Raw genomic sequence first — 22,863 nt, forward strand, 5'->3', positions numbered from 1 at the left:
TAAACAGTGATCGTCAATGACCATGCTGTCTGTTAAACGGTCAGGTATTGTTCAGTATAATTACTCTTAGTGGACAATTGTGTTTTTTTTTCCTTTTTTACATGTATATGTTTACAAGTGTTCGAGAACAAACGGTTTCATTCAGGATGGTGCTTTACCATGTGTACTGTTTCTAAAGCTTTTTGGAGCCGATACGGTAGAGCATGTTAACAAATTTCGATACAACCCAAATAAAGTCTTTAATTCGAAGCATAGCAATTTTGAACAAAAAAACATTTAACCAATTTGTATGCATGACACAAACTTATAGTCACGACACTTTTTGTACAGACACTAGGCGGCCGAGGATACTCTTGGACCAGTAACAACCAACAATACGGCACAGGCGGTGGAAGCGGTGGTCGCGTTGCAATGCACTTGTTCCTGAGAAGAAGCAACGTACGAGCCTCTGCATCGGCCGACGGCTACCAATTCCGTGGAACAACAACCAACCATGGCGGCACTGGATACGGATACGGGGCTCCTGGAACGCTGTACATCGAAGAAGGCTTTGGAGAGCTTGAAACCAGTCAGTCTGCTGCTGCTAACGATTCGTCTAGACGTCGACGCAGCACTGACAACACAGGTGAGATAAATCTTCACCCAGAAGGTTGCTTTAATTTGAAGCATGTAATTCGCTTTCCGATGACCGGCCTTTGGTGAACTGTTGTGGTTGATATACAACTTCATAACAAAGTTAAAATGAACATAAATTCACAACTAAGAGCAGCCCTGAATTGCTATGTGGACCAGCAATCACGGCACTCGTATGTAAATCACAGTACACCAGGTCCATTGAAGGCGTCATACCGAATCATTCGGCCACCAAGCATTTTCACATGGCCAAGGCGTAGGCTAGAAAAAAATCTAGCCCGCGGTGGAATTCGAACCCGCGACAGGAGTCTTTTCGGGACTCGCGCTCTCCCAACTGAGCTACGTAAGCTCAGTGGTGAACCCGTTTGAATCAGAAGCACCTTTGCCTGGGTCGTATATTGCACATGTCAGCTTCGTAGTAGGAGATCGCCATCTACTCCTGTCATTTAGTGAGATATTACATTGTTTTTTTAGACAAACGACAAATACTGGACCAAGAAGCTTATAAGATGCTGATCGTGGACAACGAGAACCGACAAAGCACCCAATACTGTGTTATGCTGGGCTGGTCAAACGACGAAGAAATCTATTCGCAGAATGACAACCGAACTTCCAGACTTAGGCTAGATGAACTGCGCCTGACGAGAAAAGGTTGCGTTTATCTGAGGAATTCCATAGACGTGCAGAGTACACCCAATGTTGCTCTGAGCGTTTGGAGAATGACTGGCGATCGTACGGGCCAAGTGTTAGTTGCCGACAATCAGATGATGATTGTGTCGACTGGAGAAGACCGAACTGAGATTGACAACAAGATTATTCTGTACAGGTAGTTGTACAACCTTTATACGAAGCTGCATTGTTACCCTTTTAAAGTAACACTGTCTAGTGCTTAATCCTTCCTGGTGCATTTTAACACTAAAGTTGCCATATTTGTTTTTTTTTCAAATATTTTAGGTCAAACTGACTAAAACAAATCTTTAAGAAACTAATGCAGTACTATATTTTTAAAGCATACTCTTGTTTCCAAAAAAAACACAGAGCCTCTGGACTACTTTTTGCAATGAATGAAAGCAAACCTTGTCAGCTAAAAAAATCTACATTAGATAATGACTTTTTCACAAAAACAATATTATCAGCTTTTGGAACCCAACTAAACTCGGCAGAACCTAGCCTTAAACTCCAAATATCCATTTGTTTTCAGGGACGGCTTACTGAGACTTCCAATGTACACTCGTACGAACACATACATGCAACTTAGCGGACACGCCGCTGGAGCTCTACACATGACTGTCGCTACAAGCACTGGAAGTTTGGATCTACAATCAACCGGTTTTACATCGACAAGCGAATGTTTGTTAAATACTAACAGCAGCAGCAACATCACGTGTGTGGTCACTGACGAGGAACGCGGCCAATATCGCTTCAGCACTCTCACTATGAGAGCGAACTCCTATCTATACTCCGACAAGTCTGGAATTGTAAGCTTCGCAAACGGGTACAGGACCATGAACTTGAGTGTTTGCGAAAGGTCAGTCACTATTTTTGAGGCGTTTTACAACATTTTTTGATGATTGTGTCGAACTTGTCATGATTTGTCGCTTATTAAAGCACCACTGATCTTTGAAACGCCCAAATAGACACCTACTGGTTAATGTACCGTGTCAAATTTTAACAGTTTTATTGAAAAATTTTCCTGTTTTTTTAATGAATGTTAATTTAAGTTGAAAACCTCTGATTGTACCAGATTTATTGTGGTTCTGTCGGGATAGAAGTTCCAAAAAACCGCTTGGTATTGAATTTTGTCTGTAGTCTCTGCCCTATGTAACATTATGTAACTTCTAAGAATTTGCATAAAAAACTGTTTTATTTTCCGGCGCGTTGTACGAAAATTGGGTAAAATATACTGATTAAATTCCTTTGCTATCCAGATTTGACATTGATGCGGGAGCTCGGTTTAAAATTGGCGACACAATTCAAGTGAACAGTCACCAGTTTAAGCTGGAATTGGACGCTAAGATCGACGCTGACGTATCTGGATACGCCACAGGCGGTGGTAGTGGTGGAGGATACACGTGTAGCAGATGTGGTGGCGGAACTGGTGCTGGATACGGAGGAGTTGGTGGTATAGCTGACGGGTAAATGTCTATGAATTGTTCTACCTTGTAATTTGAGTATGCCACAAGACTAAACTTGGCTTCTGAGCGTAAGTTTTAAAATATTTTTAAAATATGTTTAGAAAAATAGAATTTTTCTGCCCTGATATTAACAGGTTAACAGATCTGTCACCAATTTATTCAAAATCTTAAAAAATACCTGACGGGCTAACTTATGGGAAAATTTATTAATGTACGACTATGCTTTATGTGTACAGCACATGTTCTGGTGGACGACAACATGGTTCAACGTGCTTCCCGTCAGTCATTGGCAGTGGTGGAGGCAGAGTCAGCAGCAGCAACAATGCTGGAGGAAGAGGTAAGCTTGCCACACAAAGCGATATACACAGTTCAGCGCGACCTTCTGACAAATATATGTTTGTGTAGCGACTTTTATATAAGACAGATTCATAGTCATGGTCACCAAAATTTAACACAACATAAAGTCAAAATACCGCATCAAAAATTTTGGTTTTCTGCTTGTACAAATGATTGAGATGCATATAATATAGGTGTGTGTCCAAATTGATAACTTTAGGTTTACAACATCCTGTTTCATTGTACGCCTATTCTTTCACTTAGGTGGTGGTGCACTTCATCTGACCGCCAGTGGTCTTGGTTTAATTGACGGAATAGTAACATCGCATGGAGGCAACGTCGGAAACAACAACGGCGGTGGATCTGGTGGCAGTATCCTTATCAACAACCACTGGTTCGAAGGTTGGGGTAACTTGAACGCCGACGGTGGTTACTCGACCGGTTCCACACACAACTGTCAACGTGGAGGTGGTGGTGGCGGAGGCCGTATCAAGACCCACTCGCGTGTTGGTGTGCCTAAACCTCTGTTCTGGTACCGATCGGTGTTAGGAGGCTCGGGTACCACTCACGCCGGCGCTCCTGGCCAGCTCTGCCCTATTTCGACGACCGACTACTTCACTCACTTTACCAGCAGTGACGAACTTTCCACTTGCGGCTGCTTAAGCGGAGTCAACGAAACTGTAGCGAAGAGAACACACTTGTGCTCCGACAGAGGCGACTTCAACGACATCACCCAGGTTTGCGACTGCGACCCCGGCTATGTTGGCTTTGCTTGTCAGCATCAGTGCGACGCTACATCGACTTGCAACGGCCGAGGAACCTGCGACCCAGAGGCGGGCTGTTGCGTGTGTGATCCTGGCTACGTCGGTTTGCGATGCGAGCACACCTGCAACTCGGAGACCGATTGTCATGGCAACGGAGTATGCAACGACATGGGAGAGTGCGAGTGCGACCCGTGCCACCACGGAGTCAACTGCGAGTTCCATTGTGGTCTCCATGTCGACGAAACTACCGGGTTGGACCACGGAGTTTGTGTCGAGGGACAATGCCAGTGCAACTCTTGTTATTCAGGTACAACTAAGCTTTTTTGTTGATTTTTCGCAGTGTATTTTTTTGTTTTGATAACCTAGTTGCTGTATAAAATATTTGACACATTACCTTAATATAGATAGGTGAACAGACGCAAAATTTATATTGTCAAATCTTATGTTAATTGTACATATCACTGTGCGTATTCAAATAGAAAAAAGAACGTGCCATTGGTAAACACTAAAAAGTATTTGGTCTCTGAAGTTGGCGTGTAAGCTCACAACAAAGGACCAACAGTAGCAAAGGTAGCGAAACATCATACATGCTATCACATGTACTAATTCAGCAATGTGAAAAATTAAAGAAAGGGCATAGTAATTACATTTACTTAAACTAAATTAAATTAAACAACTTCCTCTTGATCTAGAAATAATATGCATTACTGCACTTTTTTAGGTCAAGTACATATATTGATTTTGGTACGGAACAATACTTGTAACAAATCCTTGACTTTTTTTCTATGCAGGAACCTACTGTGACATTGAATGCTCACTACGCGGTGCATGTACCCTTAACGGCACGGCATCCGAATGTGCGTGCGATTATCCGGACTTCTGGACTGGTGAAAAGTGCGAAGAACCGAGATGTCCAGGTGACGTGATTGTACCAGGTGAACCCACGGACGAACCAGGTGTTACTGCACCATCCACCACCAAATACTGCTCTGACAACGGCTTCTGCAACACCGCTCTCCATACTTGCTTCTGCGAACCTGGCTGGATCGGTCACGACTGTGGTACCCCTGACTGTCCTGGTGAACCTGATTGCTCTAACAACGGAGACTGCATCGTGCCTAACGGAAAATCCACACCAGAATGTAAATGTCATGGCAACTACTACGGAGATTCGTGCGAAAAGTTTTGCCACAACGGCGATGTAAAACAAGCCAACCTTTCGGCAACAGTTCGATTCGACCCAGTTACTGGATTCCAGTTCTACATTCAGCTTGCTGATGAATGTGAATGTCACTCATGCTGGACTGGACGCGACTGCGATGTGCTCTGCTCGGGCTATGGCACCTGTAGCAATGAGAGTGTATGTGCCTGTGATCCTCTATCTGGTTGGCGCGGCGACCTTTGTGAAGTACCTGGTTGTCCTGGTTACGGTGAAGATTGTACCGGTCACGGAGAATGCAACAGCTTTACTCACGAATGTTATTGCGATGCTGGCTGGCGTGGTGTCGCCTGTCACGAGCCTGACTGCCCTGGCGAACCGGATTGTAATGGACGTGGCACCTGCGTGGCAGAGGAGCCTGAAACCGGAGTCCTCTTTGATATCTTTGGAAGAGCTGAATGGTCTCCGGTTTGCAAGAACTGCTCAGACGGTTGGATGGGCCCGGCTTGCAACGATCCTTGTGTACATGGAACCCAGGTGCGAACATATTTTGTATGAAAGCTTGTGCAAATTATATAACTTGTATTGTGATTTATTGTCAGGTGCCAGCTGACAGTGGCAACTGTGAGTGCGACCCTGGTTGGTCTGGCGTAGGATGTAACTCAGAATGTTCTGGAAACGGGAAGATCGTGGACGGATTCTGCAAATGTTTCTACCATACGGGATTCAAAGGAGAACTTTGCGACGTACCAGGTCAGCTTATACTCCTTTTGAATGTTTAAAACCCAGTACACACGATTTCTATTATTTGCATACAACCTTGTAAAGTTGTATTATCGCCTTATCCAAATTGAATTATAAACAGATGCGTAATTAACATAATCATAGATCATACATGCGATAGTTGACATATTAAAAGTATACACCAATTAAGTTTAACTGCACATCAACTGCAAATGAACAAACTGAGTATAAGGTCATGTAAGTAGCCATTTGGCACATGGACAAAATCAGCCATACATGACACTCAATTAAACATACACAAAAGAACAACTATTAAATTTAACAAACTTATTGCTCAGTCCGGTTAATTGCAAAAAAATGTATGGATGTAATAGATGAGTGATAAACCGAAATCGTCCGCAGTACGTTTAAAATCTATAATCTGTTTGTAGGTTGTCCTGGCCTGGATCTTGTAGATTGCTCTGGACGTGGTGATTGTGATACAGCGAATGCTGAGTGTACTTGTAATCCAGGATGGAGAGGAATCGGATGCGAGTATCCTGATTGTCCAGGTTTGTTAAACATGGATCTGCATTATGGTGATAAGTGAACAACACGATACAAAATACTGCGACACTAGCCCATATTTACCCTTGCTACATGAATGCCAAATGTTAGATTTCAAACCTTTGTCTTAAAAAGTTACGAGCAAAATGATAGGGTTTGTAAAAGAATTAAAAGCAAAAGCATCATTATTAGGCATTTGTAACGTTAAATATTGCTTAATATTGTTAACAGGTGCGCCTGACTGTCATGGCCGTGGAACATGTGATTCGCAAGTCGACCCTCCTGTGTGTGTGGACTGTGAACTGGGTTGGATGGGAATTGATTGCAACTCGCCATGTGTGCACGGTGGACAGGTTAGTTTCAAACCAAGATTTCCATCAGCTCCGGGTTCTTTGACAACCAACATTCAACGGTTGTCGCCTAAAACTACAGATCGGCTAAACTAATCAAGCCCTTGGGATCTGATTATAATGTTAATTACTTCCTTGTGAGCTCCCGCCACATATCGCTTTATAAACGGTGTAGCTGCAGCGGGTTCAGCCATTGTTCATCAATTGTGCCTGACACATTTTTGCGCTCCATGACATTTTAACGTTGCGTAGCGATTTCTGGCTTGGTGATGGTTTTAGTGCAATTGTGTTACTATGTTGTCTTTCACCAAGCGAAATAAACTTAACTTAACTCATTAAATCGCAAACCCTAACCCTCAAACCTGTGTATTTTTAATTTTTTCAAAAAAGTATAATTTGCCCGCAGCGGCAGAGAGTGATTGGTGGAGTTTAACATGACCTAGTGGGCTAAGTAGACGTGTAGTTTTTAAATTGGATGTAACCGACATTTGACAACCCGCATTTTCTAGGAACCTCCAAACAGTGGAAATTGCTCATGTGATCCTGGTTGGTCGGGTGTTGGATGTAATTCGGAGTGTTCGGGACATGGCACTGTAACTGATGGAGTTTGTGAGTGCGATTATGCTTCTGGATGGAAGGGACCGTTGTGTGACGTGCCTGGATGCCCCGGAACTGGCGGAATCGATTGTTCTGGAAGAGGTAACATAGCAAAGTCACCTAGACCTGAAATGAGAGGGTTGTTGTTTTCTTACTAAAAGTGTAGTTTACAAATTTAATTCAATCAAAACATATTAGCTACGACCAAGCGTGGTCTTGATACGAAGTGTTGATGCCGTATTGAGTTTTCTTATTCCTATATCCTTTAGCGAAAAAGAAACCAGCTAAATTCATTTCATTGCACTCCGCACTTTTAAAGAATATACAACTGGACTGCTATGACAAGTTCTCAACCTTTTTCACGTGTTTACCTTTTGGCAGATTTCGATTGTAACACCCAAGTTTTTTTTCACGCTAAAAATTTAGCGCAAAAACCCCAACTTCGCTTTTCCAACAAAACTTGTCACTTTCATTGGCCCCTAAAGCACGCCACCTTACCCGGGTTAAAAAAAACCTTCTGCTATTGGCAACTGAATTCGACAACTTATTTTGAAAATATACAGGAACATGCAACAGCGCTTTAGCGTTTTGCGAATGCACACCCGGTTGGATTGGCATCGGTTGTGAAACACCTGACTGCCCTGGTAAGCCGGATTGCAACAACCGCGGAACCTGCGACGGAACGAACTACGACCCACCTCGATGTGCTGACTGTGAGCAGGGTTGGATGGGTGACGGATGTGAACAAATCTGCGAGCATGGGACGCAAGTTCCACCGAACAGCGCACAGTGTGTTTGCGACAGTGTAAGTTACTAATTTGCTGATGAAGTGAATTTTATAAATTAGCTTTCTTTGCTGTCGATTTTGTTGGTGTGTTTTGATTCAGTAGGAATTTACGCATGCTTTGCCTTCAATTAGGAAACAGAAATAAGAAAATATGTTTATTTATTTAAAATATTTTCAGTGCTATTCTGGCTCCGGTTGTAACGCCGAGTGTTCGGGTCGCGGTAAATGCTCAACAAACGGAACAGAGTGTGAGTGTGATACTGGATATTGGGGAGATTTGTGTGAAATCAAAGCTTGTCCCGGTGACACAATATCATGCTCAGGTCATGGCACATGCAATGCACAGGAACAGGTAAACATTTGTTTCTAAAACAACATGTACTATTGAGCAGTGGTTTCCAAGCTGTGGTTCGAGGACCTAATTTGAAAAAGGGGACCAGTGCTATACCAACAGATTTAAAACCACTGATGTAGAGCGTAGTAGGTGAAAGACATTTCCACCAACCCAATATACATTTTTGCAGTTATTTTCTCTTGCAACGTTTGGTCACAAAAGATTTGTTTTAATATTGTACAAGTTAAGTTGGATATTTTATCCCAGCTGACGCAAAACTGTCCAAAATGAGAAGTTATTGTGTTTATTAAAGTAACAGACCGAGGGCTTTTAAATTTTGATTTAATAATACATTACAAGAATTTAAATAAGAATTTAATAAAGAATGGTCAATAAATCAATGTTCATTTTAAACCATTTCAAATGCCTGATCATGTTGTCACAAGGTACAAACTTGTGCCTTTGATTATCAGTAATGTAGTACTTTCTATAACTTTTACCAGATGTAGTACTGTTGTACGAAACATTATTCATTTAGCAGTCAACAAATTTTATAGGTTTGCCTCTGCGACGAAGGGTGGTCAGGCGACGGTTGCTCGCAGCCTGATTGTCCCGGCGAACCGAACTGCAACGGCCGGGGTATCTGCTCCATTAATCCCTACTTTAAATTGTTGCCTGATCAGTTCGATGTCGGCGCTTTCGTGAACAGACTCGTTACCATTCCTCACTGTGTGAAATGCGAGAGTGGATGGATTGGGGCGTCCTGTGGAACGCAGTGCGTGAATGGCGAACCAGTAAGTAAATTACAATACTGTTTGTTTCTATTGCACCGCCATTTTAGCGCCTAAAATACATCTAAACAAAATGTGCTTCACGAAAAATTGGAGTAAATAATACAGTATTCGGTATCGAGCGTTGCAATTTAATTAGGGCGCAACAAATCTGGTAAACGTGAAAAATGATCTGCAAAAGCTGAACCGAAGTGTGTATAGTTGTTTTCTGCAATTGACTAATTCATCCTAAAATTGAGCCTTGCATAAAAGTCGAAATCCGAACCCCGAAAGCATAATTCGCTTCAACGCATAATTCACTTCAACGCATCATTCAGATAAACGCATAATTCACTTAAACGCATACGCCCACTTAAACGCATAATTCCACTTAAACGCATAATTCCACTTAAATTGCATAATTCACTTAAACGCACAATTGAGATAACGCATATTTCACTAAAACGCATAATTCCCTAAAATCCCTAATAAACGCATAGTTTGCTCAAACGCATCATTCAGATAAACGTTCAAGTATGAATCTGATATGACCAAATGTTACGAACATAATTATGTGTTTTGCAGTCGAGCGACGGTCAGACTTGTGTTTGTCATCGCTGCTACAGCGGCCTCGCTTGCAACATCGAATGTTCCAACCAAGGAAAATGCGATCCTGATCTACAGGAATGTGTTTGTGATCGAAATGTAGGAGATGCTTGGGTCGGTGACAAATGTCAATTTCAAGGTAACGTACCTGAGCAATCACACACGTTAAATGTTCGTTTTCTGTTTACGTGTTTGCATATATTTTCTCGCTTCCTATGACCATGTTTTGATATATTTTTCGGTGAATTTTTTTTACAAATAAAGTTTGCATTCTATCTACAAAATCCTAGTAAATTGATTATTGGAAGCATTCCCTATTTTGTTATCATTCTTGTAACGATTTTCACCCACGAAATCAGATCTTTAGTAAAATTATTTCTATTTATCAAATATTAATTGGTTTGAGTACATCAATCTTTTCTCGCCTTAAACTATGTTAAAATTTGCCTTAGTTTTTGTTGCGATTTGAAATGGTGTTTAGGTTGTCCTGGTAAGGATGGTTCGTGCAACGGCAACGGAGCTTGTTCGGATAAAAACAGTCAGTGCGAGTGCTACCCCGGATGGGAGGGTGACGATTGTGGAACGCCATCTTGCCCGGATCAATGTAACGGACATGGATCCTGCTTGGACACGTATCCGAGACGCTGCAAGTAAGTATGACCAAGCCAACCAATTACTCTGCGCCGTTTTGACGCTCAATGCCCGACCCTTAAAAGTTGGGAGAAGAAGTTTAAAAATAACGTTATTCTAATCCTCAAACGCCTTTTTTGAGGTCTAGTCTGTTATAGGTAAAATTCAGGAATATATTTCTTAAATGTATCGGTGTATATGTTTGTACATCGTATCGGCATTTGTTATGCACGTGTGATGTTACCAAAGTCTAAACGGACGCCGTAGTAGCTCTAAAAGTATGCAGGTTAAGCCCATCAATATGATCGACATTGCGGTTTTAGCACTTTTGGAGAGAAACTTGAAATATATTTCTTCCAGGTGCGAATCAACCTGGGGTGGAGAGTTTTGTGATCAGCCATGCGTGAACGGTAGCAACGTGGACGGATTCGGTTGTGTCTGTGAAGCTTGCTATGCTGGCGTTGGTTGTGACTCTGTCTGTTCAGGTACAGTATTTTTTTAGCAATAAAACTGCTGTTGCCTGTATCTGTTAGAATTAATAAATTAAAAAATCAGTTGGCCTAACTACATTTTATATAATCATGCACAATACTTTCGGCAGCAATATTGTACTCACATAACCTTTTTAGTTAGTAATAAGAATCACTTAGCTCTAAGTAAAGTTGTTAACTTTCAAATACTTTCATCCAAAAGTTTTACTGATATCTTGGAGTTTAGACCAAGTCAGCCTGCAATACCACTTTGTAATGGTTCGATTTCGGAAGCTTCTATTCTTTTAAAATTTTGAAAGTCTCTATTCATTTACAGGCGTTGGTGAATGTCTGCAAGGAACAAACGACGCCCTATTCTGCCGTTGTTACTACGAACTTGGTTTCAAGGGACCGACTTGCTCAGTACCTGGCTGCCCCGGTTGGCCGTTGGATTGCACAGGACATGGACAATGTAATCTTGCTGACAAATCCTGTCAGTGCGATACTGGATGGAAGGGAGTGGCCTGTCACGTGCCAGACTGTAGCGGTAAGCTTTTCGTTGTGTTGCCTTCAATATTTTTGTTTTGTTGACGTTTTGAAAGAATCTAAGCCAGAATGTTGAATCAATAAATAACTTCTAGACCTTTTAATAAAAATATCGCCGATTTTAAGTCAAATTAAGTTGTTCTTACCTCAGGTCAGTAGTTGTTGACACCATCATGATAAAAACATGTTCATTTTACTATTTGCAAACTGAAGTCATCACCTAGCAATTGTAAGCATTTTAAACTAAATTGAAATTGGCAAACAGTCAAATACTCGAAAAATGTATGGATCAAAAGACTTTTCTTGCACAACAAACATTTTCGCAACTAAAAGTCGAGTCGTCACTTTTACTGGATTGAATCACTACTAAATCTTTTCCTTGCTATAGGTTCACCAGACTGTTTGGGACGCGGTACCTGCAACCCGCCTCGTTCCTTGGCTGATGGTGCTTCCCCAACTTTGGATACTCTCTACCAGTTCCGAGAACCCTACTGTCAGTGTGAGAACCCGTATATGGGCGACAGCTGCGAACTAACTTGTGTGAACGGATCGCCTCAAAGAACTTTAAACGGAAGCTGGTGGTGCGAGTGCGACCCGTGCTACTCCGGAGACTCTTGTGATAAACTCTGCAACTTACAGGTATTTATTGCTGAATTTGTTAGCTTTAACGAAGTTGAGTTGTGTATACGAACATAATGTATGTGTGCGTGTTGCATATTTGGTGTTTTTAAACTCTCCAAAGTCATATGCCATATGTAACAGGCGAAGTGTTGGTCCCGTATGCCAAGTCTGCTTTCCAAATCGGTCATTTTTTCAACCTGACAGCGACTTACCATGAACGTATATCGTTTTAGGGCAATTGCACTGCATCTGGCATTTGCGATTGCGGTTTCAACGGCTGGCGCGGTGACGTTTGCGACGTACCCGGTTGTCCAGGTAACCTGATCGACTGCAGTCGTCATGGTGACTGCAACAAGGCGGCCGGAGTTTGCGTGTGCGTTGAAGGCTGGTCCGGCAATGGGTGTCACATTCCTGATTGCCCCGGCGATCCCGACTGCAATTCCCGCGGATCATGCATCGAGGCTCGCCTACCGGCTAACGACGACGGGATCTCGGTGCTCGAAAGCTTGCCAGTGTGTGAATGCGAACCCGGTTTCTATGGAGTGGCGTGCGAGTACAGATGCGCCAATGGAAGCATCGATGAAGTTGCGCAAAACTGTTCGTGCGCTCCTTGTTATCACGGCCACGCATGCGATGTTCTCTGCTCGGGCGTCGGTTCTTGTACCAGCGAAGGAACTTGTCTTTGTGGATTTGACGGAGGTCGAGGAGAATTCTGTGACGAACCCGGATGCCCAGGTTAGGAAGATGAGGTGGATTTACACCAGTGTGTGTTCAAACTTGTTGTCGCATACACAAACAACGCTTCAATTGTATTTTTAACCACATACAATTAGTAATATTAGTTATAATGTGAAAATATTTTTGTTGACACTTTGTACACATTTTTGCCATCATTTGGACTCTTTGTTAACACTTTTTCCACAATAAGGCTTTATGTATAAAATGCTCTCTCTATGTTTTGGTCGTTATCAACACGAACATTCCTACTTTAATCTTGCTTTCTACCTGTTGTCAAATACAAATAATATTTACTGTTTGTTAGGAACCAACGGATTGGATTGTTCCGGTCACGGCACATGTATTACATCAACGGGGCAATGTTTCTGTTCTCCTGGTTGGATTGGAGAAGGATGTCACGTGCCGTCATGCGTCGATGACTGCAACGGAAGAGGCGAATGTTATCCGAGCGACCCGAGTTCACTGGCTTACAAACGAGGTTTATTATTTTTTTTAAAAAGCCTTTTTTTACCGTCTAAATTTAAACGTGATTACATCATAGCGTTCTGTGGGGAAACATAGAACTTATTCTTTTGTGAGACCCTGCGTTCAATTTAACATTTTAAGAAAATAATCTTTTTTGTATAATTCTAGGCCTAAATTTTAAACCTACTTCTGCTTTATCCCAAAAAATCAGTTTGCAAAAGGGAAGAGGCATCAAAAATATATACAGAACACAATCATATAGGTTGCTAAATTTCTTATCAGGGAGTTCAGTAACATTCCATTTGATTTTCCAGCAGCGTGTAATTAAATATGTATATTTTTCAGCAATCACGCCGTATTGCCGCAACTGCGCCGAAGGTTGGATGGGAACATCTTGCCAGACGCGCTGTGGCCCAGAACACGGTCGTCAGGTGCCAATGGACAGTGGCATGTGCCAGTGTGACGCTTGTTACCATGGCACGTCATGTGACATACTGTGCGGTAGTCAAGGCAACTGCACGAGCGGAGAGAACGTCATGTGTGACTGCACCGACGAACAAGGACTGAACGCAGGGTGGTGGGGAGATTACTGCGACCAACCAAACTGTCCCGGAATCGGTAAGTTTGTTGATTTTTAGGACAACCGTTTTGTACCAATTTCAAAACATAACCAAACTGTCATGGAATCGGCATATTGTTAATTGTTGAGACAAAATTGTGTGCAATATTTACCAAACTGTCTTTGCAATATTTACCAAATTGTCTTGGAATTTACTTTCTTTAAAATAAAATTTTAGTTAAGACGATTAAATCTAGTATATGGACTAAAGACGGTTAATTAAACAAATGTAAACACTGTGCTTAAAATACTTTATTATGGTGCTTGTTATATCAACTGTAATCACCTATATATTTTTTCAATTTACTACATTTAATTCTTCATGTATGTCCAGCTCTAAAGTGCTGAAAGTTGTATTCACGTGGACTGGGAACTGATCTGTTTTTTCAATGATGTGACACGTTGTTTGCAGGTGTTCCTTGCAGCAACAAGGGTGAATGTAACCTCCTCACATTGACGTGTTGGTGCAACCAGGGTTGGACTGGAAGTGGTTGCCACATACCTGATTGTCCTGGAGAACCAGATTGCAATTACCGTGGAACTTGCGATTCCTCGACTGAACCTCCTTCATGTGTTAGCTGTAACGATGGTCAGTATTAGATCACCATGTAAATGGTTTTGTACGTTTGACATTTGTATCTTACTCAGAGTTTAAAAAACTAACATTCTCTGTTTAATAAAAGCTCTTTGTGACTGCTTGCAATCGGTTTTACATGGATTTAAGTGTGGGTGTAACTTGTATTGTAAAACTTAAGCGAAAATCTAAATCTGTTTGGGGTAAATTCACAGTCGCCTTAAAATAAGCTTACTGATTTAAAAATGGTTGGTGATGAGATATATATCTTTTATATAGACTAAAATTTTAATTAGTTTTGACAAATTGTTATTGTTCGATTAAAAAAGATTTGCTGACGCAAGTTCAGATACAACTTACACCATTTACTGCTGTCAAAATCATGGTTGAGGTTGTTACCAATGAAATAACTGAAGTAGCTAGAAACCTATATTAAACTTTGTTTAACAAGTACCAATTTTAATAAAGTGTCAATACAATTGCGTGGGCGCCGGCACGTAGAGGGAAAAAGGGGGGCGCTGTGTAGTGGTGGTTGCTTTCATACAGCATGTGGGTTTAAAGTTAGCATTTTACCTTAGTAGGATTAAAAAACAACAGTTTGAATCGGTTTTGCTACTGTCTTACTGTTTCCAGGTTGGTTCGGTGAGGCTTGCGAAACGCCATGTGCGTTTGGAACACCGAATGAGGAGGAAGGAATATGTGTTTGTGATTCCTGCCACACTGGACTAGCGTGTGACGTTGAATGTGCTGGACAGGGAAGTTGTCAGGATGGAAAATGTACTTGCAACTCCGCGTGGTGGGGTAAGAGATCACTATTTGAATCTGTCTCGTGCACAGAAAACAGCAAAGAAAATAATGCTGTTTACTCAGTTCAGGTACGGTAAGAAAATCTAAATTTGGGAAATTTGCCTAAAATTTTGAAATATTTTGGAAAACTTTTTGCAAGGGGAAATTCTAAAATAATTCAAGTACAATTTTAACATAATTCGTAATAAATTTGTAGGAGTTAGGAATATTACCGCATAGCTTCACTTTAAACAAATTTGCATGCGAGTGGTAAGTGGGTTTAGCTTAAAAAATCGACTGAAGGACCCTTGTAACAAAGTAGTTTGAAGTTGTATTTGTTAAGTGCGACATATCAAATTTTACCTTTTAATTGGTTTCTGGCAGCATTTGCTTACTTTCTACACCTTTCCCTGTTTTTACAAGAATATTTTGTTGTTATTGGATGCTGAAAAGAATCTTGATTTATTTTCATGACGCATCTGATTTTGTATTGATTAGTTACTAAACCTCAGTCTATACAATGTTATTTGCCCTAAAAGAACACATGGGAATCCTACTATTAACATTATTACATCATTCACGATTGTTTTGTTGTCAGGTGATAAGTGCGAAACCCAGGGATGCCCGGGTATCGGTGAATATTGCACTGGACGGGGTCACTGTGATATCTTGGAACAACTGTGTTATTGCTACAGCGGCTGGAAGGGAGACGGTTGTGAAACACCCGACTGTCCTGGTTTTCCGGATTGCTTCGAGAGAGGTAAGTAATAAGTAGTGAAGCAGGCTACAACGTTTTTCTTAATAGTGTGAAGCCAAATATAATAAGGTTTTGGAAGAGATAATATTTTTTCGGTCCAACACTTGCATCTAATGCAACTGATTTTAGTCTATTTATGTCATTCACGTATGCCCAGAAAATTATTAGATCGCAAAAACTAGGTAAATAACAAACCAAACCACCTTACTCTGCTAATACTGCTTAAGAATGTCCTGCTTTTTCCTACAATTATATCTCACCTTTACTGTCACAATGTATGATAGCGAATTATCTACGGTGAGAAGTTTTCTTTCATGGGGAAAACTAACGTCGCTGATGCTAAAACAAAATATGTACACAAAAAAATATGTAAACACAAGGACGTTGTCTATCAAAACTGGCATTGAGCCCATGGATATAGGCGTTTTTTTAAACAATCAAGGTTAAAATTTTCTTTGCTGTCCTAAATCCGGCGCAAACGTTGTGGCACTAAATTGTATGTACAGAAAAAAAAGTGGAAAACATTAAAATATCGGACGCATAACAAGCAGGCATTCTTAAAATTAAAAAAACAACAGTCCTTTACAGGGTTTTTTTAAGGTTTGGTTTAGGTGACCGCTAAGTAGTTTTAAGGGACCGCAAGTGTTTCATTTAAATGCCCAAAAATAGCCATATTTGCTTAAACGAATTATTTATTAGTTAAATTAAATTTTGGGAAACCGCTGGAGAAATTTGGGGGACCGTTTCGGTCCCCCAAAACACCTTAAAAAAACAATCTCCTTTACTTTGTACGCTTCTCACCTATAAAAATTCCTTATTCATCTTACAGGATCATGTGACGGTGAAGCGTTCTCGCCACCTCGATGTGTCAACTGTTCATCGGGTTGGATAGGATCTTCGTGTGGAATAAGCTGCATCCACGGCACTGAGAATCCACCGGCAAGCGACATCTGCGAATGTTCGAGCCAATGTTACTCGGGTGACGCTTGTGACGTGGAATGTTCTGGAAGAGGAACTTGCACCAACGGCACGACCTGTGTCTGTGACGAAGGTACTAAATGATCCGTTTTTTTTATGTCGGTAACTTGGTAAATAGTTATTTAATTGTTTAAAGTATCATATATGGTTTGGGCTCAAACTTTAGGCTTTCCGAAATTTAAATGTCAAATAAAAAACACAGGAGCTTTTCAAACATTTAGAAATATATAAACTAAATCACAAAGTCAAAATAAGGATCAAACCACAATTGGTTTCTTTGTTTCTTGGCTTGACGTTTTGTTCACTATAATAACAAAACTAAATCTTTGATTGTTGCAGGCTTCAAGGGTTCGTCGTGTCAGGATCTGCACTGTCCAGGTGAACCGATGTGCACTAATCGTGGTACTTGTGTGAGGATCAATGACCAGTCAGTGTGTGTATGTAAACCCGGTTTCGGCGGTGACGACTGCTCTGAACTCATTTGTCCAGGAACGCCTTACTGCAATGCACGCGGTTAGTACTGTGGCTTTACAAAAAAACTTAATTCAAAGCAGAAAATACGCCAGTTTGATTTGTATTGTAGTGTGGGTAGCTCAAAGAGGAGTATTTCTCAATAGCGCTCCTATACGACATTGCCAAACGAAAATGTTTGGGCTAACTTTCTGTAGCAAAAGTCGAAATTGTTTCACAGATTTTAATGCCGTTCTTAATTAAACTCACAGGTTTAGTTTAATCAAATTGCATATTCAATTGCTTAAACTATTTTTACTACACGTGTTCATGAGGCCTCTTGCTGTGTTGAAAATAAATTAAACAGTTTCGCTTCGAAAAAAAAAATGCCTAAAACGCCAAAAAAGTTGAGAGCCGCCGCTGTTGCTTGCGATTTTGGGAGTTTACACATTTGCTTTTACATTAAGGCTCGTGTCTACTCGTCAACGAAGCACCACAGTGTGTGTGCGAGCATAGATTTGATGGTGATGCTTGCCAGAGATGTCGATCAAGATATACTGGGTCAGATTGTGAGCGCTGTGTGAGTGGAAGTATCGGATACAGCAGCGCCTGCGAGGTAAAACGAAGCTCTTCATATTCCCGTGTACAACACAAACATATCCGCCATCCCTTAAACTTTTAACAGTCTTTTTGTCCAGCATTTTTTGCCGTTTTTCCTACTTGTATTGCCACGCAACTATGCAAACTGGGATAACTTGTTTACGTAAATACTTTTTTACGATCTACACTCGTGCAGCATGTATCTTCTTGTGTAAGATCCACTCCCATACTTGCAAATACATCGTTTAATTGTTGTTCATTTTCTGCGTATTTTAACTTTGGGGTTGTTTTGTAACCCTGTGTACTCTTTTTCTAAAATGACTAAAATGAACAAAGTTTTCAAACTGTAATGCATAAAATACCGCCGAATATAATTTGTTTTCCTATGTTACAGGTACCTTGTTTCCATGGCTACGGGCGCGCCGGGAACGACACACAATGTGTATGCTACGACGATGACATCAATGGTCATTGGGTGGGAAGCACTTGTGACACGTAAGTTAAGCAAATGAGTGACCTTAACAAAAATAGCTTGCCGTTCAAAACGCTATTATCATTAACAGATGCAAGACTGGTTGGGATGCTCCACTATGTACAACCTGTCATCAAGACTACGTTGGAGCCGGACACTGTACAATCAAGTGCGCGGGCACTCAGGGCGAATACAAACATCCGAACGAGGGCAGCGGTGGCACACAAGTCATCACGGTATCTATATTATCAGCTCAACCTTTGTTTTGGTTGTTGTCATCTTAGCTACACTATCGCCAAAATAAAGATATAAAACAAATAGATTAAGCAGATTGTAGGAATGATTGGTATGATCAAAACTAATGTATAACTAAGTATATCATGTATTTTTTATGTACATGGTTCAGCTGGTTTGACTTAACTGAATATTGGTGGCTGTTTTTTTATCTTTAAAACAAAACCTCCATAATTTTACTATTTTACGTAGGAATACGGGAAATCAGGCATTGGTTTGATTTGACTGTTTTCTAATAAAACTGTATGGCAAGAATCTTCAAATATCATAATTTTTTTTTTCATGGAATGGCCCAAAAATGGATGTTAATCTCTAGTTCAGGCTCAAAAATGAAAATTCAAAAAAATCATGGAAAAAGTATAGCAAAACATGAAAAAAAAATGAAAAAGGGGTGAAAAAATGTAAAATCCTACAAATGCACCACGATTAACAAAAGTATTACTCCATTTCATGAAAACTAGTGTCTAGTTTTACCGTTCAGAACATTATTATTTGGATTCTTTCACAGCCTATCATCAACTGTGTGACTCCTCGATCTGAGGAAAGTGATGGAATTGCATGGTTTGGTTACGAAAATCTCAACGAGCATATTGTGAATGTTGAAAGAGGACCCGACAACCATTTTATCGTGGATCAAAACAACCAACGGCGAATTCAAGTTTCTCTTCAACAAACTACCGAGTTTTATCCCGGCAGATTCGATTACGTATACAGTGCTAGGTGTGTATAAGAAATAGGGAAATGTGTATTTGCTGTTTTGGGTTAAGTAATTTTAAAACACTAAATTCAAATTTCTTTATCATTCTCGTTAAAAATACCAAGAAATTCATTTGTGCTTTTTGCTTTTGGGCTGTTATCAATTACTTTATGAAACTATTAACGTTAAACCGAATTGCAACAGAACAGGATTTAAACTTTAAAGCGAGTGTAAGTTTATCAGTGTTGACTATAGTGGTTCTTAGAGGACGAGCATTTGATAAGACATATTTAATTTTGTATTGTTTTTGCATGTCTTTTGTCCAGCCTTACTGATGAATTGATGATAAACTGGTACGTGAAAAATCCACTAAGTTCAAGGGTTTCCGAAATGGCATCAACCAACGCAACAGACCTTCCTATCTGCAACCAATCACAGACTGCCACGCAGGTAAAACACGTTACAGTTCCAACGGAACATTTTTCACACAAAAACACGGAACGGAAGCTATAAGTTATAAACATTTACCTATATTTTGCACAGGTCGCTGGTCCATATCCTAACCCTAGTAACGACCCAGGCTATTGCGCGTGCATCCATGGTTACTGGGGATCCAGTTGTCAAAACGAGTGTCCAGGGGGTGGTTTGAATCCCTGCTACGGACATGGCGTATGTAACTCGGGAACTGGGGTTTGCAGTTGTGGTTCGAACTACCAGAACGAAACCAATTGTCGAACTTGCAAGGACGGATGGGTTGGAATTGACTGCAACGTCGCCACTTGTCCAGGTGAGTGTTAAAGTTGTTGTGATTTTTCGATTGAAAAAAGTACCTGTGGTGGTAAATCAGTTCCCCTTTTCTTGTTTTTTATACTAACGGCGTCAGCACTTGTGATTGCCATTTAAATTTCGACTTGTGATATTGCGAAAGCCACAGTAGCCTATTGTCGAAGCAACTAAAAGTGTTATGTTTTACCCTTTTTCAATCGCAATACTATTTAGTAAAAATTTGTATGTTTGTGTTGACTTGTGTCTAAAGTTATTTTTTTTAAAACAAGTTTTTGTATTTTTTTTACGTTTATAATCTGTTTGATCGCGTGCACTCCTTTAACAAGTAAATCAACGTATTTCACGACGCATCATTTGGTTATGGGTATGGCCTTTACATGAAGTAATGATTTAACCTCTTTGGAAGACCTAGCATTTCAGCGAGCATGAGGATGACCAGACTAAATTCAAAACGTTATTTTTGTGTACTACTTTAATACTAACAATAAGTGTTTTTGTTACTTAGGCGGCCTAAACAAGTGCGTGGTTTCACAAACTGCTTCAACCTCAAACGAGACGCAGAACGATGAGGCAGCAAACCCACCAAAGAGCGAATTCGCTGCGTTGACCTTCTCCGCATCGCATTTCACCACATTCGACGGTTCTCTGTATAACATGCAAAAGAGTGGAGATTTCGTACTTTATAAGTCGCTGTCGTTGAGCGTACAGGTATATAGGGCTGTTAATACTGTTTGAATGTGCTTGAAGAGAAATAATGTATTGTTTATGCTGCAGATACGAACTGTACCTTGTAATGGATTGGCTTCATCTTGCGTTTCGGCCGTTGCCTTCAAACTGAGCAATAACAACGTGCTCGTGGTTCAAGCTGGGTAAGTATTAGTTTACCTTTATTGACAAGTTTGTTGTGTTGTTTGGTCACTGCTTAATATCAGTACTTTTCTGTATATTCAAATCTTAAGTAGCTTAGGTGAACGTACACAGGTACTCGGAATAGCCCTGAAGCGTTCATGCAGACCAGCGATTATGGCATATTTATTGATCAATCATAGTACGTCAGGCCCATTGTAGGCGTCATACCGAATCATTCGGCCATTTCAAGCATTCTCATATCGCAAGGCACAGGTTATAAAAAAATTAGCCTGCGCTGGGATTCGAGCCCACGACAGGATTCTTTTCGGGAATCGACCTTGCCATATGCGAATACTTGAGAGACCGGCTTGTGTCGGTATACCGCCTTCATCAGACCTTAAATCCCCTGAAAACACGGGAACCTTCAAAATGGCATGAAGATACTGGCAGCCTAATTTTTCGTATTTGTAGATACACTGATAGTGACACCGACGGATCGATTTGCATGAATGGCAACAGTTTGGTCGTCGGTGAAGGCAAGAGTTTTGATTTGTTTAATGTCCGTCAACCATCATCAGGCAGTTACGTCATCGAACAATTCGAAACGGCCAACTCATCTCAGCCTTCGTCACTAAGGTAACGAAAATAGCCTAAAATTTTAAATACCCGCATTTTCTTTTTGTATACTTGCGTTAAATGGACAAAAACACATTTACCACTGTGATTTTTGGTTTTCAGCTGTGAAGTCCACGTGGTTGGTCAACATCTCAACCTGGTAATAAAGAGCAATCAGGCCAACTGCGACCAGTCTGTGGGTTTAATGGGTTCCTGTAACGGAAACACAACAGACGATTTCACGACAAGTGATAACATGGTATGCACAGAATTTATGCTAAGTAATACCAACAAGTTTTTTTTCTGTAATATGTTGTTAATCAAATACGTATATTCAACCACCAACGTTTGAAAAGGTTCTGCCAAGCGACCAACTTACTGCCGAAGACGTGGCGCGCTTTGTCGAGTCTTGGATGACGTCAGCTGAGGACGCATCGCAAGAAAATCTCTTCACAAACATGTGCAGCGCATCTTACAGGGATCTTTCCCAATCTGGGTCCGACGGCTGCCTGGCATTTAATGGAACCATCATCACTACCAAACCACTACGATCCTTCTCCGACTATGACGTATCATTCGAACTTGACGTAAGAGTTGGCGTCATCGGCCTCGCCACCGGTTGCTATGCCGTCATGACGTACGAACGCGAGGAGACCAAGGCAGTGACGTTGCACGTATGCGCGAGTGACGTCACTGGCGAGTTGCTTCTCCGTGTGACGTATTCCATCCCGAACAAGGTGTCATATGTAGAGGAGGTTATACGTCACGATCTTCCCTTCAGGATTTTCATCAATACTTGGTATCACGTTGCGGTCACGTGGAAGAAGAACGATGCCATGATGCAGGTAAATTTCAATGCACGAAAAGTCTGTTGGCATTATGTTTACCCCTGAATGGATTAAAGAAGCTCTTGTATTTGAAAAAGACTGAGCATATCGACCATAGAGTTACAGTCTTCGATTGTGTGTCAGCTATAAATTGACAATCGAGGATTTTATGCTATCCTCCTAAAGGGCATTACTTTGAAAGAGTTACTTTATATTTCGATCATATAAATACCATGTAAAACTTTTACAGTATTATTAAGTACCAAGGAATGAAACTTGTTACACTTTTGTCTGTAAAGGCCGATTTTCGTCCAGGGTATTTTAGATA

General features: G+C 40.9%; 1 protein-coding gene across 1 annotated transcript in view; it reads left to right on the top strand.

The window, feature by feature from the left end:
• Nucleotides 1–22,863, top strand: part of LOC145215084 (uncharacterized) — a 69,812-nt gene that overhangs the window by 37,108 nt on the left and 9,841 nt on the right. The window contains exons 56-93 of the mRNA XM_080083733.1: nt 331–625; nt 1,108–1,459; nt 1,835–2,161; nt 2,562–2,768; nt 3,005–3,105; nt 3,369–4,175; nt 4,660–5,564; nt 5,630–5,780; nt 6,203–6,322; nt 6,549–6,670; nt 7,177–7,366; nt 7,828–8,069; nt 8,230–8,403; nt 8,943–9,179; nt 9,741–9,900; nt 10,243–10,411; nt 10,752–10,876; nt 11,199–11,408; nt 11,796–12,046; nt 12,262–12,763; nt 13,071–13,244; nt 13,577–13,849; nt 14,263–14,439; nt 15,058–15,225; nt 15,809–15,970; nt 16,797–17,018; nt 17,285–17,458; nt 17,863–18,011; nt 18,390–18,490; nt 18,559–18,703; nt 19,270–19,481; nt 19,785–19,908; nt 20,002–20,245; nt 20,750–20,952; nt 21,019–21,113; nt 21,565–21,729; nt 21,832–21,967; nt 22,065–22,553. Coding sequence (XP_079939859.1) covers nt 331–625; nt 1,108–1,459; nt 1,835–2,161; nt 2,562–2,768; nt 3,005–3,105; nt 3,369–4,175; nt 4,660–5,564; nt 5,630–5,780; nt 6,203–6,322; nt 6,549–6,670; nt 7,177–7,366; nt 7,828–8,069; nt 8,230–8,403; nt 8,943–9,179; nt 9,741–9,900; nt 10,243–10,411; nt 10,752–10,876; nt 11,199–11,408; nt 11,796–12,046; nt 12,262–12,763; nt 13,071–13,244; nt 13,577–13,849; nt 14,263–14,439; nt 15,058–15,225; nt 15,809–15,970; nt 16,797–17,018; nt 17,285–17,458; nt 17,863–18,011; nt 18,390–18,490; nt 18,559–18,703; nt 19,270–19,481; nt 19,785–19,908; nt 20,002–20,245; nt 20,750–20,952; nt 21,019–21,113; nt 21,565–21,729; nt 21,832–21,967; nt 22,065–22,553 — 9,060 coding nt within the window. The remainder of the gene's footprint in view (nt 1–330; nt 626–1,107; nt 1,460–1,834; nt 2,162–2,561; nt 2,769–3,004; nt 3,106–3,368; nt 4,176–4,659; nt 5,565–5,629; nt 5,781–6,202; nt 6,323–6,548; nt 6,671–7,176; nt 7,367–7,827; nt 8,070–8,229; nt 8,404–8,942; nt 9,180–9,740; nt 9,901–10,242; nt 10,412–10,751; nt 10,877–11,198; nt 11,409–11,795; nt 12,047–12,261; nt 12,764–13,070; nt 13,245–13,576; nt 13,850–14,262; nt 14,440–15,057; nt 15,226–15,808; nt 15,971–16,796; nt 17,019–17,284; nt 17,459–17,862; nt 18,012–18,389; nt 18,491–18,558; nt 18,704–19,269; nt 19,482–19,784; nt 19,909–20,001; nt 20,246–20,749; nt 20,953–21,018; nt 21,114–21,564; nt 21,730–21,831; nt 21,968–22,064; nt 22,554–22,863) is intronic.

Source organism: Phallusia mammillata, chromosome 2 (assembly GCF_965637545.1).
Source record: "Phallusia mammillata chromosome 2, kaPhaMamm4.hap1.1, whole genome shotgun sequence".
NCBI classification, from domain to species: domain Eukaryota; kingdom Metazoa; phylum Chordata; class Ascidiacea; order Phlebobranchia; family Ascidiidae; genus Phallusia; species Phallusia mammillata.